Source organism: Benincasa hispida, chromosome 6, assembly GCF_009727055.1.
Source record: "Benincasa hispida cultivar B227 chromosome 6, ASM972705v1, whole genome shotgun sequence".
Lineage (NCBI taxonomy): Eukaryota > Viridiplantae > Streptophyta > Magnoliopsida > Cucurbitales > Cucurbitaceae > Benincasa > Benincasa hispida.
The window spans coordinates 4687861-4707054 of NC_052354.1; the positions used below are offsets into that span (position 1 = coordinate 4687861).

Genomic DNA, 19194 nt, shown 5'->3' on the forward strand with positions numbered 1-19194 from the left:
TCTGCATTCTATTGTTATTTTGTATTCTGCATTTAATCTATAGACAATGGAAATCTTAATTCAACTTTTGCTCAATCTCTCTATATATCGCATGGGTAGCTAAATTTCTGAATGGGTTGAGAAGTACTTAGCTAGCACGACCTGAGATCTTCACTTTATGCGATCATCTTGTCTTATGTATGCGTCATTCATCCTTTAGAGATGCTTGAGAGGGTGGTCTAAAGATAGAATATAGGCTTGGGAAAGTCAGATTAGAATCTAGGCTCGGGAGAGTCAGATTAGAACTGCATAAGCAAGAGATAAAAACTTAGGAATAAGTTATGTTTTCTATTAATGCATCGCATGCACCCTAGAGATAGGATATGATAGTATGCGGTCACCTTGTGTATGTATACATCATTCATCATCGCATAAACAAGAATAGAGGCTTAGGAATAAGTCCTATCGACATTATGTATACATCGCATGCATCCTAGAAATAGGAATTATGGTATTTACATTGGAAGATGATTTGCTGTCATGTGTGTGTAGTATGATCGCATAACTTGAACGCAATCTTAGGAAGTGTTAGCTAAATCCCTTCTCAACTCGACACCGCATACTCATTCTTCTTCTCGTCTTCATCAACTCTTTACTCGAATTTGTCGCACAGTATTTATACTTAAACAAAACACCAACCAAACTTATTTCTTTTTGCCACCGCAAAGGAATCAAAATTTACTAACGCATAGTATCTCAGTAGTCCCTGTGTACGACCCTGGACTTACCAGGAAACCTAGTGAGATTTATACTCGGATTTTACTAGGGAAACTTGCATGTGCATCGCATAACTCATCAACGTAATTACACACCATTATTTCATCATATTTACAACGCATCACTCAGCTGCACAGAAAATCATCAAATCGTCTGCAAAAACAAAATGAGTCAGGCCCACACGCTTACATCGATCATGGAACCTAAACCACACAAGAGGTTTTCAACAACCTAAACAAGACCTCCATCACCATCACAAAACAAAAAAGGAGACAACGGATCTCCTTGCCTCAACCCCTTCCTACCAGGAAAAACCCCTTCAAGGGAACCATTAATCATCATAGAGAACTTAAGCGAAGTAACACAAGCCCTCACCCAACTAACAAATTGAAGGGGCGTACCTATAGCCAACAACACACGAAACAGAAAATCCCAATTGACCGAATTGTACGTCTTCTGAAGGTTTACCTTCAACACACTATGTGGCTTCCCTCTGCCTTCCTTATAGTCCCCCCACAAGCTCCTGACACAATAAAATTTTATCGAAAATTAACCTACTCGGAATAAATGCAAACTGGTTACCACTGATGAAAGCGGGCAACCACAACCGCAATCTCTCAGCTAAGATCCTCGAGATACACTTATACACAACATTGCAACAAGAAATAAGACGAAACTCCTTCATACGTTCCGCTCTCCACCTCTTTGGGATAAGAGTAAATAGTAGTAGAATTAACTCCACCAGGTAGGTAACAAGTCTAAAAAAAATTCAGCACAACATCACAAAAATCATCCAAAACCACACTCCAAGCAGCTCTATAAAAATCTACCAAAAATCCATCAGGCCTAGGAGCCTTCCCAAACTTCATCGAGAATAAAGCCTTTTGAATCTCATCCCGACTCACTAGCTTACCAAGCACCTCCACCCACTCATCGGACTAGTTGAACTACACAATATCCCCAATTCGGGCAGTAAGATCCATATATCCCACAGGCAAAGATCCTAAACAACCCTGAAAAAATTCTACCGCCATCCTTGCCACCCAGTCATGCACTGTCTGGCGAGTCCCCCAGCATCCACGACCGTAAATAAATCACTGCAACTGCAACTGCAACGAGAACGAACACAACGATGAAAAAAGCTGTGTTCATATCACCTAACTCCAGCCACCTCACCTTGCTCTTCTGCCGGAGCGACACCTCCTCCAATCTTGCCACTAATCAGAACACCTCAATGGCCCAAGCCGCCTCCACACACATCGACTCTGAAGCAGGATCCCTTTCTACCTCAGCCTGAGCAGCTTCTATAACCTGTTTAGTTGCCCGCACCTCATCAGCTAACACAGAGATACGCCTATCAAACGTTGCACGAAAAACTCGCTTCACTGCCATCAAATTTCACACAAAACTAACCATAGGAGACAGATCCTCAGACCTTCTCCACACTGACCTGATAGTATCAATAAGACCCTTAGCCTTCACCCAATGAGAAAAATAACGAAACGTAGGAGGCGGCCTACTTCTCGTCTCCCCTGTAGAAACCAAAAGAGGGTTATGATCAGAAATCTCCCACTGACCAACCCTAACCTCCGAATACAGAAAAGCTACCTTCCATGCCTTATTAGACAAGCATCGATCCAACCGGCGCAAGATACCATTCCCCTGAAGTTTACTAGTCCAAGTAAACCAGTTATCCATCACACCCAACTCAACCAGATCCGCCTCAAGTAATGCCCCATCAAACTTCTCCATCTTCTTCAAGCTAGGGCAACCACCAAAATCCTTCGAACTACTACGAATAGCATTAAAATCCCCCAAAACAACTCTAGGAAGTTGTCACGAGACGCACACATTAATCAACTGAGACCACAAATTCCTCTTCCCGCTCACGTGATTAGAGGCATACATAGCACCAATATATACCCTAGCACTAGATACAATATCCTTTAAGGTTCCAGAAATGAATTGATTCCCACTGACATCAATAGAAAAATCATAGACATTCTTCTGTTATATCACCCAAATCCTCTAAACTCCTCGCACACTATAGCTACTCACACAACTCCAAGTATCACCAAACCTACCCATCACCATACCAAAATTCTCGCGACAAACCCTCGTTTCAAGAAAATAGCAGAAAGTAACAGAGGAGGAAGCCCGAAAGTCTGCCATCACTGTACACTTGACAGGGTCATTCAATCCCCTAACATTCCAGGAACACCAAATCACGAACCTTGCAAGAAATCAGACCTACCACCTCCTACTGAGCCTTTTCCCGAACTCCCGAACATCCCATCCATAACAAACAACGGATTAGGATCTGTCTGCACTAGTGTCAATGCCAATGAGTCTTCCACCTCATCACACAAAACATCAAACTGATTATAATCATCAACATGCTTTACAAACCTCGTAATTCCAGGGAACCCATAAACTACTCTGCTCCTCAAGGGCACCGAACCCGATGACCCACTGCCAACCACTATGCCCTACACCTCCTCTATCACGCCTACGATGACTAACCATAGTAAATGAAGGGAAATCGAATCGCGAGGATTTCACATGAGCAGTGGAAAAAAGATCATTCTAAAATTATAACATGTTAAACATTACAATTACAGTCGTAACAAAACATACAGTTATGCAATCCATACATAAATTACAGCATGATAACTACAAATGAACAAGGAAAATGTTACGGAACATTTGTAGACTCCGTTTCCACGCTCCTTGCTTCACGAACACTCGAACACAGCAACCTCGAAATCTCGAACAACAATAACCGCTCCACAGCATGAACACTGCGCACTGGAACTCCGCGATCGCCTCGGTCACGAACACCCCAACTTCCTTTGAGATTCTTTTTCCGAGAGAAATCTTAAAAAACAATTTTGACAAAAACTTACTAAAATTAGGATAACATTTTTTTTCCTTTTATCTCAACAGTAACCATGAAACCACCAATAACCTCCAACTATCAATTGGTTAATTAGAGAAAAGATTTAATTACCAATAAATAATATTATTATAAAATATAAATGATAAACCACTTTCAATGACTATATTTATAACCTATAGTTTTAATATTTCATCTTCATGAAACATAAACCATAATTTTTTTTCTAATTCGCATGGTACTGTAAATGTAAATCTCATTATTACATCAATCTTCCACTAGACACTGTACTTCATACATCAAATAACCGATCATAATCATATTATAATGCAAAGAATACCTCTTGGTCAATTTGGGAACATTTCAATCACACCAGAAACTGATTCCTGCACTGATCCATTGTAGGCTATCAAAGGGGACCTTATGGACATATGTAGGCTCAAAGCTCCAACGATACGTGAAATAACATGACTAAAACTCTTTAATCACGGGATCCACCATCCGTTAAACTGCTAAGGTACCACCCACCCTTTAAAAAAAAAAAAAAAAATCCGACAAGCCTGAACAGTCTCCTTACCACAGATATATTATGTGTCCATCTTAACCAAATTAGCAGTGCGACAACCCTTCATCAGATCGCTTCGTAAGTACAGCTGGGCCATTAACCATTATGCCCCTGTAAGTTACATCTAACTTCTTCAAGTACCCACTTGATCCCTACTAATGAACATAAAAGTCGACTACTAATGATTGAGTCCTCTCTCCAAAGAAAAAGCTGCGGCCATTAATGTTACAGGGCCCCGGAATCAGCCCTTAAGGGAGCAATCTTCTCTTATTCCTACCTTTCGGGAAAGAGCGAATTCTTATCTTGTGGTTTGAGTTCCCAGCACATCCAGATGACAGGACAAGTCCCCAAAAAGGTAGACCCATGTTGAAGTCTTGGCAAATCTGGCCATATCTTACCTATACTTAATCAAAGGAATGGAAACCCCCCCCAGATCGGCTCTCAGAGGCATAGAGTTTCCAAAAACACTCATGGATTGAGGTTGTGTTCACCTATGGTCGTTTAGGTGAAGTGCAAGTCTCTAGTATCATGACATTATATAAACTGAGTGTAAGTCATCTCGTGGTCCGGATCTTATACAAATTATTTGTATAAGAGACCCCCCCGCTCACAACGTCTCTACAAATGTGAATAAGGTGCAAGGATCTACCCAAATTGTAGCAGTTTAACAAAACATTTGTTAAACCTCTACAAAAGCGGGCCGTATCCGTAAGTGTCCACTAGGATCAGGTATGCCTAACTTAAATCCTTTATAACTAACAAGACCTATTTAGGTTATCACTTAAGGCATGATCCACTTGTATATCACATATACATGCTTAAGTTCACATAAGATAACCAAGAAACTTTGTTTATTGGATATGAGTAAATGCCATAATTAAATAACAATTATTTTATTCATCAAACAATGTGTATCTTTACTAAACAACGAGACTCCAGGAGAATTAGGACACCAATTCCAACAGTAAACTCGTCATCACTCCTCATGCCCTTATTCCTATCCACTAGACTAACTTCCCTCGCACCAATACCCAAGTCCTGCCCCTTCCTCACACTCTCAATTCTCCCCTTCTCTCCAAACACCCCTCATTAACCACCACAATACACAACTCCTGACCCTTTTCCACACCCTGATTCTCACATACAGCCCCAGTATCCCAAAGGACCCACAACAAGCACACATACGAGGTTTCCACTCATACACTACTGGAATAATAAACTTTTGACCATGCATTCTAACAGTGAATGAATAGGGCATTAACGAATCACTATCCATCTGAACACAAACCCTCACATACGATAACCACCGCCGCTCTCTTGTTGCAACATCAAAAGAGACAGGTTTACCCACGACACTAGCTAGCACTGCTAAACCTCTATCCGTCCACAACTTCAGGGGAACACGCTCCAGTTTAATCCAAATAGGAACATAATAAAAAAACAAAAGTTTCAGGAACAATACCTGAGGACCACTGTCATAATAAGATGGGCTTGCCACCCAAGTGCCACGGACCATTCTCTAGCACCCAATCACGTGACTCTACCTTCTAGAATTTAAAGATATTCAAATTATTCTCCAACAAGGTAATAGTTGGCATCTTTACGCGTCCCCAAATTCTCTGAATAAGTCGACAAATAATAGAATACGAGAGTTTGACATCCACAAACTGACCCACCAAAGACTTCTCCTACAAACAAACACCCTCATCAATAATCTCCTTACAATGTTCAACAATAACTTTATCATTTTCAACCAATGGGGGAATGAACCCTAAATTTTCCCTCAACTTAGACCAAAAAAGGGTCGCCCACGAATTTTCCCCTTTCACGCCGGAACCAGAACCACCAAAACCACACCCCTCCTCCAACTAGTCCGACTTTGGACCAAACCCCCTAGCTAAACAGATTTTGGGAACTGGCTCCTCCCGTTCATGAAAGTTCCCGTGTGTCCACCGAATGACCCTCACTTCCAAAAAGCCCAGCCCATGAAATATCCTCATTGCCTGACTTCTGCCCCTCTGAGCCTCTCAACTCCGGCCCAGCACCACGCGGCCCACCCACCAAAGCCCCCGCGCCTTTCGACCCTTTCCCTAGCTCCCCTTGCACTAGTTCACTTCTTTCACTCAGCCTCAACTCACACCCAACAGGCCTGCTCACCCCATCTCCCTCAAGGCCCAACCCAACACTCTTCACAACCCGGTTTTCACCTTCCTCAGAACGACCATCAGACAACCCAAAATCCTTCACCTCCGCAAAACGAGCACCCAATCCCAAATCGATCTCCGGTCTAAGCAGACGAAAGGGTTGCCGAGCAACTCGACCTCCATTCTTCTCCTTCAGTCTTAAAGGCGACCGCTTATGCACCATCGTCACCAACTTTCACCGTGGTTAATCTCACACCTCAATACTATCAATGTCCGAACCTCAGAGCAAAGCCGCGGCTGAAAACGTACCAACAGAACACCTCACCTTCATCGCTTGCCAATACCTCAGATCTAAAATCGTCACTGTCTGCCAACAGATCGACTACTTAAAAACAAACGAAATAAGAAACCAGTCGCGAAGAACACCTCGAACGAAACACGAAAACTTCGAAACGGACGAACGGAAATCCCCGGCGAAGACGGTAAAACCTAGAGATAAAGCAAAACCTGACGATCCAAATTAACGTATATATTATTATCTAAAGTGTGGAGTGAGGGTATTGAACCTCAGACCTCGAGGTCGATAGTACAAGTACTATGCCAGTTGAGCTACGCTCATGTTGGCGATTTTTACATTGTTTTAATTTGTGTGGGAATAACACTTTTAATTAGGTCACAGATTTAAGATTGTTGTCTACTAAATTGTGATTAACAATATTAGAATAATTTAAATGTATTTTTATTTATTAAATTAAACAATATTTAAAATTAAATAAATTAAATAATAAAATAATTCAGTCACACATTTATTTATTCAACAGTATTTTGAACTAAATAAATCAAATCATTTTTAATGAAATCTTTCAATATATTGAATTTAATATTTGCAACTAAGAGATTAAACATATTTAAATGACTATTTTAAATTAGAGATCTTTCTATCTCAAATTAATAAAATAATGAGATAATGCATAATAAACATATTAATAGGATAATAAATTCTCTAATATATTGTGATTAATACCTATAAATTAAAGGTTATAGACCATCAATCTCTTTTTTATATTAGTCATAAAACTTTTAAGTGAATTGAAAGTATGTTATTGGAATAAGTGAAAATTATCTTATCTACTTTTCATATTTATTAATAGTCATATACAAAAATACTATTAGGGTTAGTTTGTAGTGCTGAGTTGAGATATAATATTTGGAGTTCATATGTCTATGTAGAGTTCATATGTATGTGTTTAGGGTGTATTATTAAGTTCATATGCTGGATATTTGATGTAGTTTTTCGAATTCTAAATGATATGCTTTTGTGATTATTATTTTTGTTTTGAAACTTTTTTATTCAATAATTTTACTTATCTTTGTTTGAATAAAATGTGGATTGTATTTTTTTTTAATTTTTAAAACTTTTTTTTTTAGCAATGAACAACAATTAACACATTACATTTATTGTAGAAATGTGGTTAAATAAAATGAGAAACCAAAGAGAAATCAAGACTTTTGATTCCAAGTAATTTTTCTCAATGAATTTCATTATCATCTTTTTCTTTTTCATCTTATTCTTATTGCTCTCTAATTTTACTATATCATGATTTTTTTAAATTAAATCTCCCACATCATGTTAACTGCCAATGGAAGATCACCACATTTCTTCAACAATTTCACTTTCAACTCCTCTAAATTTGGAGGATCATCAAAGAACAAATCTTTATTTTGAATTTTTCATTTTACAGTTTTTTTTTGTTTTATATTACATACTTTTCAACTACATACATATTTTTCGTCTAAGTATTCTTAACACTCATTTGGTATGTGAATTCAATTAAATAAAAATATTTTTTTTACAAATCGTTACGTATAAATATTACACTTGATGTAGACAAAATAATGTTTTTTATATAATCAACAACCCTACAACATGCTTTAACAGTCATCAGTCTTATAGTTGTCGAAATTGATTATCGAAGATGACTTTCACTGCAATTTGTAGTCGGAGGTGGTTGTTGGAGTCTAAACATGGTCACATAAAGGTGGTATTGGAGTTGGTTGTCGAAGTTTGTCATCGGAGGTAGTTTTCAAATCCCGGAGTTGGTCGGGAAAGTGGTTATCGAAGTTGATCATTGAAGATGATTTTCGCTGGAGATTGTAGTCGGAGGTAGCTGTCGGAGCCCGAAATTAGTCGCATGGAGATGGTATTAGAGTTGGTTGTCGGAGTCCATCGTCAGAGGTGGTTGTTGAAGTCCCGAGTTGGTCTTCGAAGTTGCTCGTTCAAAGGTGGTCATCGAATGTGATTTTCATTGGAGTTTTGTAGTTGGAAGTGGTTGTCAGAGTTGGTCATCGGAGTTTGTTGTCGGAGTCAATTGGTCGTCGGAGTTGGTAGTGCAAGGGTGGTCGGCGGAGTTGGGTCATCGGAGGTGGCTGCTGAAGGTCGAAATTGGTTGTCGGAGTTGGTCGCACGAAGGTTGTAGCAGACCAGAGTTGGTTGTCGGAGCAATCATCGGATGTGGTCGTCGGAGCCTGAATTTCATCTGAGATGGTTTGTCGAAGCCTGAAGTTGGTCGCCGGAGTTTTCATCGGAGGTGGTTGTATGAGCAGGGAGTTAGTTCATAGAATGTGACAATGGTCGATGGGTGAAACCATTAAAAACATTGAAAGAAGGGAGAGTTGAGGGTGGATTGGTAAAATATACCAACTCAATTCATGTTGGTGAGCCAAACACCCTCTTAGATCATTAAATGAATAACATATTAATAATATTTAATAAAATCAAATATAACTTATATAAAAGATGTTATATTTAAAAATTTTATAACACGTGCATCACATGTTGTAATAAAACTAGTTAGCCAAAAAGAGCATACCTCAATTGACATAAAACACATATTATGAACTTTTACGTCAAAGGTTTGATCCACTTGTTAAAAAAAAAAAATTGTTACTTTGCAAGTTATGAATTCATGTTATCCTTTTGAAAACATTGAAAAATGAGCGGTTGCAAATATAACAATCATGTTCGAAGTATTAATAGATATAACACAAGGTAGAAAAATTTGAAATTTTTTTTGAAGATGTAAAAAAAATTTAGATTTAGTTCTCAAGATCTTTCGTAGATAGATTTTGCTATATTTATAACTCTTTAAAAATATTATTATATACTTAATCATTAGTCTTAGAATATCATGTATTGCAATTGAAAAAAAAAACCCAAATTGTAGAATAAAATAAAAATAAATAAAAATATTCTTCACCTCACACGTACGTGCTCCCACCTTCATCTCCACGCCGTCTCCTCCTCCGTTTCAGGTCACCGCCGCCTTCCTTCTCGCAGGTTTGCACTGATTTTCTCTCTTTGTAGCATTGCAACTGGTATCCTCCCAATCTCCATCTATATCTTATCTCACCTGAAAAACCCAACTAGGAACTCGTCCAATGGAAGAATGGAGGAATTACAAAAAAATAAAAGAAAAGCAGCCTTTCAGCAAATTAGTACTTTTCGAACTGCCTTTGATTTATTGCATATGTCTGTATATCTCTAATTTTCCAGCATCTCCCTTCTTCTTTATTTATAATCAGTCGAAATAATCTATGGTATTGTCCAATTCTTTTTAGTCCCCGACTTGTTATAGTTATTTTGATTGTCCCTAGTTGGAAAGTAGACCTTGAGTTTTTCTTGAAAATTGAAATTCTTTCCCTTGGAATACTAATCACCAACGGTACTTCGAATCCCCCTCGAGATGGTGCTTTTTGGGTTCATCAATCTGAGATCATATCTCAAAAAAAAAAAAAAAAAGAAAAGATTTAATGTCCATTTGGGCTTCATGAACTCTCATATCATGTTAGGTAACACGAGGTTGATTTCAAAAACAATTGAGAATCACAGGGGTGACCCATTCGCTTGTGAGTTCCTTGAGTTTTCCAATGTGAGACCCCCAACAGAATTTTCTGGACACAAGAGTTGTCTAAAGATTCACCCCTTATAGAAAATTTTTAATATTGATTGAAACTAGAGCGGGAGTTTTGTAAATAGCTTGAGGTGGGAGATAGCTTTTGGGATTTTGCATATGAAACTGACTTTTTATCAAGCAATTATCTTGGAAATTTGAGAATTTTGATGGAGACTATCCAATAAACAGCTCTTCTAAGGGTGTTGTTGAAGATGAATGGAGATTAACTTTAGAATGTGCGGAAGTTGGTCTTCTATATTTACTTTATTACCACTTAATGTATCTTTTCTCAAGAATCAAAGAATTGTAGAAAACTTTTTTATTATTAAGTCCTAGTAGGACAACATTGCCTCTCTGAGCTTTATGCACAACAGAACAAATTGTTAGTGACCGTTGGTAAGTTCTGAAGACATTTCCCATTGTTGAATCAGTAAAAATTACATGATGCAAGAACCTTTGAATATGGGCGTTTATTTTAGCCTCGGTTGAATTACTGTCTGACTTGAATTTGGTTGGGAGCTTGAGTGTCGTTCCTTCCTGAATGTTTGGTTCCATCTTGTGAAAGAAATTTTATTTTTTTCCTGTCTGACTTGAATTTGGTTGGGAGCTTGAGTGTCGTTCCTTCCTGAATGTTTGGTTCCATCTTGTGCAAGAAATTTTATTTTTTTCTTAAATAACATTGAGTTGTTAATAATGATAAGAAAAAAACAAGAAGTCATGACCATGCTACTATTCTTTTTCAGCTTCCTTCCTTTCATTTTGGATTTTGTTTGTCATTTAGGATAAATTTTCTTTTATAATTCTCTTCGTTCTTTTGGATTTTTTTTTTCCTGAAGGGATAAATTGTACAATATAGAATTATAAAGTTGTAAGTTTGAATTCTGAACGGTACATAATTACAGGCATTCATAATTCTTGTTGCTGACTGTGAATGGGAGAAAGCTTTGATATGTTTTGAGATTTAAGTCGATAAAATTTATAATGTGTTGTTCTTTAAAATATTTTGCACCATTGGCTGCTTGATTTGGGTAACCTGATGGACAATTGGTATAAGAGACATTAGCACTTTTCTCAAAAGTCCTTGTGTGAAGGTCCAATACCTTTCCACTTTGTGGATTAATTTGTAGTTTATGATGGAAAAGTCTAAATTTATATAACGCTTTGTTTTGATTGAAATCTTGATTATGATCGTAGCTTATGTTCTAAATTTAGTAAATGTTTATAAAAGACGGCGTTGAGGAGGGTGGGCTGGTGGGGGCTTCATGGGAGGTGGTATCTGAGCTAGCTGACCTTAAAACTTCACAATGAAGCCTCATTTGTCAAGTGGTTGTGGTTGCACACTTAAGTATTCTTTGTTCTTTGCAGGAAGAGAAGGTGACAAAGGATCTTAATCACCTTCTTTGGAGTTGCCAGATGCTTGTTCGTTTTGGGATTGTTTTTTTCCCATACTTTTGGAGTTTGTTTGGCTCAATCTAAAAGGTTGCAAACCTATAGTGGATGAGGTGCTTTTGCATCTATTCCTTTGTGGGAAGGATCATTTACTTCATCTGGGTGGATTTTGTGCAGTTTTCTGGGGTCTTGGCTTGAGAGAAACATATAAATTTTCAAAGAAGTGTTCTTGAGAGGAGGTTTGGTCCTTCATTTGGTTCAATTCCTCTCCTTGGGCCTCGGTACACAAAGTCTTTTTGTTTTTGCTCTTCACATCTTTTTTTTGGTTGATTGAAGCCTTTTTTTAATCTTAGTTTGTCCGCTTTTTTTGTCCCCTCTTTTTTTGGTTGATTGTATTCTTTCATTCTTCCTCAAGGGAGACATAGTTACTTATAGAGAAAAAAAAAGGTGTGTGAGTCATCGAGGTAAGTCAAAGAGTGGCTATCTGATAGGATTGCTGTTTAAGTATTATAAGAGTATATTAGAAATTAGTGAGAAGAGTTTGTTATGGAATTTGGTTATAAATAGAGGCTAGGGAAATGAGGAAAGTAAGTAAGTGATTTAGGGCTTGAGAGAGATCTCAAGGAAGGGAGGGTCCAAGTCCCTCGAACGCTTAGTTTATCATGTAGTTTGGCTTTTCTTCTTCTTCTTCTTCTTTTTCTCTCTCTAAATTTTTTATAAATTTCAATATAATTGGGTTCTATCACTGATTCACTATCTAAATAGGTGAAGAAGAAACGAAGAAAGAAATCTTCTAAAGAAGTTCATTGATTTTAGTATTGGTGCTAGGATATTAAGGAAAGGTCCAAGTACATCGAATTCTTGATTTATCTTGTAGTTTGGTTACCTTTTATATTTCAATATAATTGGCTTCTATCACTATCTACATAGTGAAGTAGGGAAAAAAAAACAGAAGGAATCTTCTGAAGTTCATTGATTTTTGTATTGGTGCTAGGGTACTAAACTACTGTTTCTGATTAGTAGATGTGATTTCACTCTTTTTTTAAGTTTGTATTCTTTGAGCACCGGTCCTTTTCACTTCAACTTGTTCAAAAAAAAAAAAAAAAAAAAAAACACAAAACAAAATAGATATGATCTAAATTTATTTCCAATTAATTATATGTTTCATCATGTTCAATTTTTTTTTTAAAAAATAGTAGATATGATCTAAATTTATTTTCGATTATTATATGTTTTGTTGTGCTAACTAATAAAATTCTAATTGTATTTCCTCTTTTGTTGACTACTCAATTGGTTAACTTGCAGGGTTGAAGATATTATAGGAGAGTGAGCTGATCTTTATGCAGTTCATCCACAATGGACCGTCAATATTTTTTTAATGTCACTTAAAACTCCGCATAGGTTTGGTTATTTAGCATATGAAACAATGTTGCCTCAGAAACCATTTCTTTGGAGATTCAATCCTCTCTCCACTCCCTTTGTGTTTCCCATGCTTCCCGTCTCCAGTCGACAACCGATAGAGTCTTTTGCCACTTTGGAATTGATCTCATTGAGCTCATCACAAGTTTCGCCATCACATTCTTTGGCTTTTCTTTTAGAATCTGCAGACTATGTTAAGCTAGTTCAATCAGCTATTAAAACTGGGAACTTGAACCATGGCAAGCTTGTTCATTCCCATATGATTAAAACTTCTTTCAGGCCTTGTCTATTTTTGCAGAATAATCTTCTTAACATGTACTGCAAATGTGGGGATACACACTCTGCTGACAAATTGTTTGATAAAATGTCAAAACCAAACATTATAACTTACAACTCTTTGATTTCTGGATATATCCAGATAGGCACCCTTGACAAGGTCATGATTTTGTTTAATAAAGCAAGAAGACTTGGTTTGAAACTCGATAAGTACACTTGTGCAGGCGCTCTTACAGCATGTAGTCAAAGTGGGAATCTTTCTGCAGGTAAGATGATTCATGGGTTAATTTTAGTTCGTGGTTTAGGCTCCCAAGTTGTTTTGACCAATTCCCTTATTGATATGTATTCAAAATGCGGCCAGGTTGATCATGCAAGGATTTTGTTTGACCATTCTGATAAGTTAGATGGTGTTTCTTGGAATTCGTTGATTGCCGGTTATGTACAAAGTGGAAAATATGAGGAGCTGTTGACAATTCTGCAGAAAATGCATCAACATGGATTGGCGTTCAACACTTATACTCTAGGAAGTGCCCTGAAGGCTTGTAGCTCAAACTTCAATGGTTGTAAAATGTTTGGGACAATGTTACATGACCTCACAATCAAACTCGGTCTACATCTGGATGTTGTTGTTGGCACTGCATTGCTTGATATGTATGCAAAAACTGGAAGTTTGGATGATGCTATTCGAATCTTTGACCAAATGGTGGACAAAAATGTTGTGATGTATAATGCAATGATGGCTGGCTTGCTCCAACAAGAGACAATTGAAGATAAATTTGCGTACAAAGCCCTCAATCTTTTCTTTGAGATGAAAAGCTGTGGAATAAAACCTTCCATGTTTACATATTCAAGCTTAGTTAAAGCTTGTATTACTGTTGAGGATTTTGAATTTGCAAAGCAAGTTCATGCCTTAATGTGCAAGAACGGCCTTCAATCGGATGAGTACATTGGGAGTATTTTTATTGATTTGTATTCTCTGTTAGGTTCAATGAAGGATGCTTTATCATGCTTTAACTCAATTCATAATTTGACTATAGTCCCAATGACTGCCATGATTGTTGGTTATCTTCAAAAGGGAGAATTTGGAAGTGCATTGGGTTTGTTCTATGATCTTTTGACCTCCGAAGAGAAACCTGATGAGTTTATTTTGTCCACAATCTTGAGTGCTAGTGCAAATATGGGCATGTTAAGATCTGGAGAACAAATCCAGGGGTATGCAACCAAGATAGGCATCTCGAGATTCACCATTTTTCAGAATTCACAGATTTGGATGTATGCGAAGTCTGGAGATCTATATGCAGCCAATCTAACCTTTCAACAGATGGAAAATCCTGATATTGTGTCCTGGTCAACAATGATCTGCAGCAATGCACAGCATGGGCATGCAATGGAGGCTTTGAGATTTTTTGAGCTGATGAAGAGTTGTGGAATTGAGCCTAACCACTATGCCTTTCTTGGAGTTCTAATTGCGTGTAGTCACAGAGGGCTCGTTGAAGAAGGATTAAGGTAAGTTATGAAGTGTACTTGTTTTTTAATGTTGAAAGGCTTTGTGATAAAAGGATTATGGCAGGTGTTGTGGAGGGTTAGTCTAATCTAAAGTCCCTTGTCCTATAATTTTATGAAAAGGATTTGTTATTTTATTTTCTCTCTCTTCTGCTCCTGCTCCCTCTAGGCTTAAACAAGGTTTGGAGTTGGAGACTTCTGTCTCATACTCCTTTTAGTTTTTAGTTTTCATATTTGGTTTCTAAAGCAAAAAGTTGCTGGTGCCTTCTTTTGGTCTTTGATTTTTCCCCTGAAATTTAATCCAAAAAGCTCTGTTATATCATATATGGTTAATTTTTAAATCCAAATAGGTGAACAGTACTTTAACTCTCTGCTGTTTTGGAGAGTCACTCTTAGTCTCATGAATGAATATGTTTCTATTTCTTAATCCTTTCATTTGGTTTTGTTGGTGACAGGTACTTTGATTCCATGGAGAAAGATTACAATATGACAATTCATGTCAAGCACTGTGTTTGTGTTGTTGATCTACTTGGTCGAGCTGGAAGGTTGGCCGATGCAGAAAGTTTAATTTTGCGCTTAGGTCTCGAGCACGAACCAGTGGTGTGGCGAGCTTTACTAAGTGCCTGCAGGATCCACAAAGATACATTTACTGCACAACGTGTTGCACGGAAAGTAATGGAGCTTGAACCTCTAGCATCTGCATCTTATGTCCTTCTTTATAACATTTATATGGATGCTGGAAACAAGTCAGGTGCCTCAAAAGTTAGAAAGTTAATGGAAGATCGGATAATTAAGAAAGAACCTGGTCTAAGCTGGATACAAGTAGGAGATAAAGTCTACTCGTTTGTTTCGGGTGATCGATCTCACAAAAATAGTGAATTGATTTATGGAAAGTTAAACGAAATGTTAGCAAGGACAAAGAGATTAGATTCGGCAAAGGATGCATTATATTACAAATTTGAGCATGAATACATGACCAATGTGAACTATCACAGTGAAAAGCTGGCTGTGGCTTTTGGGGTTCTCCATTTGTCAGAATCAGCTCCAGTGAGAGTGATGAAGAACCTGAGAATTTGTTTGGACTGTCACATGGCTATGAAGCTCTTTTCAATAGTTGAGAAAAGAGAGATAATTCTTAGAGATTCAATTCGTTTCCATCATTTCAAAGACGGGTCTTGCTCTTGTGGGGACTATTGGTAGTTGAGATGGATTCATATTCGTCATTTACGTTGAAAATTGAAGTATCGGCAATCTGAAAAGGCTAAATCCAATTTTTTCTAGGCTATCTCATATTTAAAAGGATAGAGAACGATCTGTAAGTATGAAGATACAGACCATTTTTTTCTTCTTGCAAGTCTTCCATCTTCATAGATAGCAAATGCAATCTGGAGGGAGGCTGTTTCTTCTGAGATTGCCAAGGAACTTTAGATTTATCAAGCCTCAGAGAATAAGTTCTTCTGGTCACTGATAGTGAGCAGAGGTGTGTTGTGCAGTAACAGCAATGAAAGCTAAGATCATTTTTTCTTTTAAGTACCACTCTAGGATGAGGATCAAACCCCTAACTTCTAGAAAAGGAGGTCATATTAATTAACATTAAATTAAGCTCATTTGGCTGGTGAAAGTTAAGATCATCCATTAGTTTATATATGCAATTTTTTTATTAAACACTTTTGATTTTGGATCTGGTGTTATTCTTCATGCATTAGGAACTTCATTATGATGTCAAGGAAGACTATCCTCCTATGTACCTTACCACGCTTTTATCTCGGAAGTGAATCAATTTTGTGATGCTATGGAGGGCTGCTAAAGTGCGAAAGTGAACCTGGACTCGAATAAAAAAGGATTATGCACGTTGGGGCCCTTCAGGTATTGTATTTTTGCTTAGTTTATTGTACCTTTAGTTTTTATATAGTGTCATTTCTTCGTGCATATCTTAGTGGATAATGACATCAATTTCATTTCAAAAGTTGATAGTTTGATTTTTACTGGTCGTTGAACTAAAAGGATTTATATATTTGAGAACGAAATTGAGAACTAATTATTATTATTTATTTTTTTTAAAAAAAAAATTAATTAGAAACAAAGACATGCATGTGAAGCACATGCATGGTTTTTCCCCCATATTATTCTTTTAAGAACATACATGTGTAGATCTAGAGATAGTCATCTATTACTTTCTATCTTTTAAGAGGTGTTTGGCTCAAAAACTTTATATGTTGGTGGAGTTGAATTGATATATTTTTATAAACTCACTTCTCCTTTCTTCCAATACTTTAAATAACTCCACCCATTGGCCACTATTAGCGACTATCGCACTGCGACACTTCGAGAACCAACTCTGGGCTCTGACAACCACTTTCGATGACAACTCCGGTGACCAACTCCGGCTACCAATTTCGGATTTTGGTAACAACCTCCGATGACAACTATGGCGACCCAACTCCGACGACCATCTTCGCATGACTGACAACTACCTTCGACTATAAACTCCGATGAAAATCATTTTCGATGACCATCTTTGAGTAAGCAACTCCGATGCCAACTTAGGACTCCGACAACTACCTTCGGCGACGAAACTCCGACAACCAATTCCAATACCACCTTCATGCAACCAACTTCGAGCTCCAACAACCACCTTCGACGACAAACTTTGGTGAAAATCATCTTCAATGATCAACTTTGACAATCACCACCGCGACCAACTCCGACGACCAACTTTGGGCTCCGAAAATCACCTTTGACGACAAACTCCGGCTATTAACTCTAATACCACATTCATGTGACCGATTTTAAGCTCCAATAACCACCTCCAACTACAATTTTCAGCTAAAATCATCTTTGATAATCAACTTCGATAACCATTTGACTGTTATAAGAATGATGGCTGTTAAAATTTGTTGTAGGATGGTGATTATATAAATAATAGTATTTTGTCTACATTAATTGAATTCACATATTAATGAATGTTAATAATATTTGGAAAAGTATGTAACACATAATTAAAAAAAAAAAAAACCATAAAGTGGTGGATTTTTTCCTAGAACATTTTCTGACAAAAATAGTGAAAAATGAAGATTTGTTCTATGATGATCCTCTAAATTTGGAGGAATTGAAAGTGAGATTGTTGAAGAAATGGGGTGACATTTAATTGACTGCTAAGATGATGGATGAGATTTAATTAAAAAAAATTCATAACAAAGTAAAAATACAGAGCAATAATAGGAAGAAGAAAAAGAAGAAGATGATGGTGAAATTAAATTAGGAATCAAAAGTTTTGATTTCTCTCTGGTTTCCCATTTTATTTAATTATATTATTGCAAAAAATGTAGTAGGTTAATTATTGTTCATTATCCAAAATAGAGAAAGAAAGAAAAACTTTAAAAATTAAAAGAACAAAAATTACAATTCATATTTTATTAAACACAAATATCGATAGAATTATTGAATAAAAAAAATTTCAAAACAAAAATAGTTATTATAAAAGCAAATTATTTAGAGTTCAAAACCCTGATATTCCATATATATGAACTCAACTCTACATCCCAAATATGGACATATGAACTCAAACCAAATAATTCTACACCCTCAAACATAGATATATGAATTCTACAAACATATGAACACCAGATATTGTATCTCAACTTAGTGTCCCAAGTATTCTGATTGAGGTCTATTAACGATAGCCATCTATTATTGTACAATCTTTTTGGGTAGTTCGAAATGAGATGGAGTGCAATAATGTATAAGTTTTTTTTTCATAACAATTATTATGATTTCATTGTCTTCCATGAAAAACAATTATGGGAAGTTTAACCATGATTTCAAATTAATAAAAAAAAAGAAAAAAAATTGTGTAAGTTAATTATTTTGCTAATGTATGATAGAATTAAGTGTCATAGTGTGGTTGATGAGCACTTAAAAAGTGTCTTTAATTTAGCATTGCATAAATTGAGTTATTTAATGTCATTATGCTACGTGATTTTTAAAAAACCAAGATAAAGATTATTATTTAGAACATTGAAGTGAAAAATGGGGAAAAGAGTCTTAGATTGACTCGACGGCCATGGCGGTAGCAATTAAGACCCACTCATTTTTGTTTTTGGTCATAAAATTGTATTAATCTAGACGCACAAAGTAAAGATGAGTAGGTAATAATTGTTCGTGGAGTTAAAAAGTGTATAGTTTTTGTCATAAAAAATTTATTAATCTAGTCTTTCAATAAGTAGACGTTCTGATTTCTTTTTATTTATTTAGTATATGATCTGTCGAGTTAGTCATTAAAATTAGCGTCCA

The 19194-nt window shown here is 36.7% G+C and overlaps 1 protein-coding gene across 6 annotated transcripts; it reads left to right on the top strand.

Moving 5' to 3' along the window:
- The first annotated feature begins 9549 nt into the window (after positions 1-9549).
- LOC120079725 (pentatricopeptide repeat-containing protein At3g13880) lies at positions 9550-17947 on the top strand. 6 transcript variants are annotated; one of them, XR_005482336.1, is made up of 6 exons: positions 9550-9698; positions 11680-11984; positions 13009-14904; positions 15357-16381; positions 16608-16767; positions 17206-17947. XR_005482336.1 is itself a non-coding variant. In XM_039034065.1 (5 exons), exons 4-5 carry the CDS (start codon positions 13082-13084, stop codon positions 16099-16101), a joined length of 2568 nt encoding a protein of 855 aa, XP_038889993.1. In that variant the 5' UTR covers positions 9550-9698; positions 11680-11793; positions 11881-11984; positions 13009-13081; the 3' UTR covers positions 16102-16437. The 6 variants fall into 6 exon arrangements, 4 of the variants coding, with proteins under 4 accessions (XP_038889993.1, XP_038889994.1, XP_038889992.1 ...); XR_005482337.1 differs by having other exon boundaries at positions 15357-16216; XM_039034065.1 differs by lacking the exons at positions 16608-16767; positions 17206-17947 and having other exon boundaries at positions 11680-11793; positions 11881-11984; positions 15357-16437.
- Positions 17948-19194: the final 1247 nt, after the last annotated feature.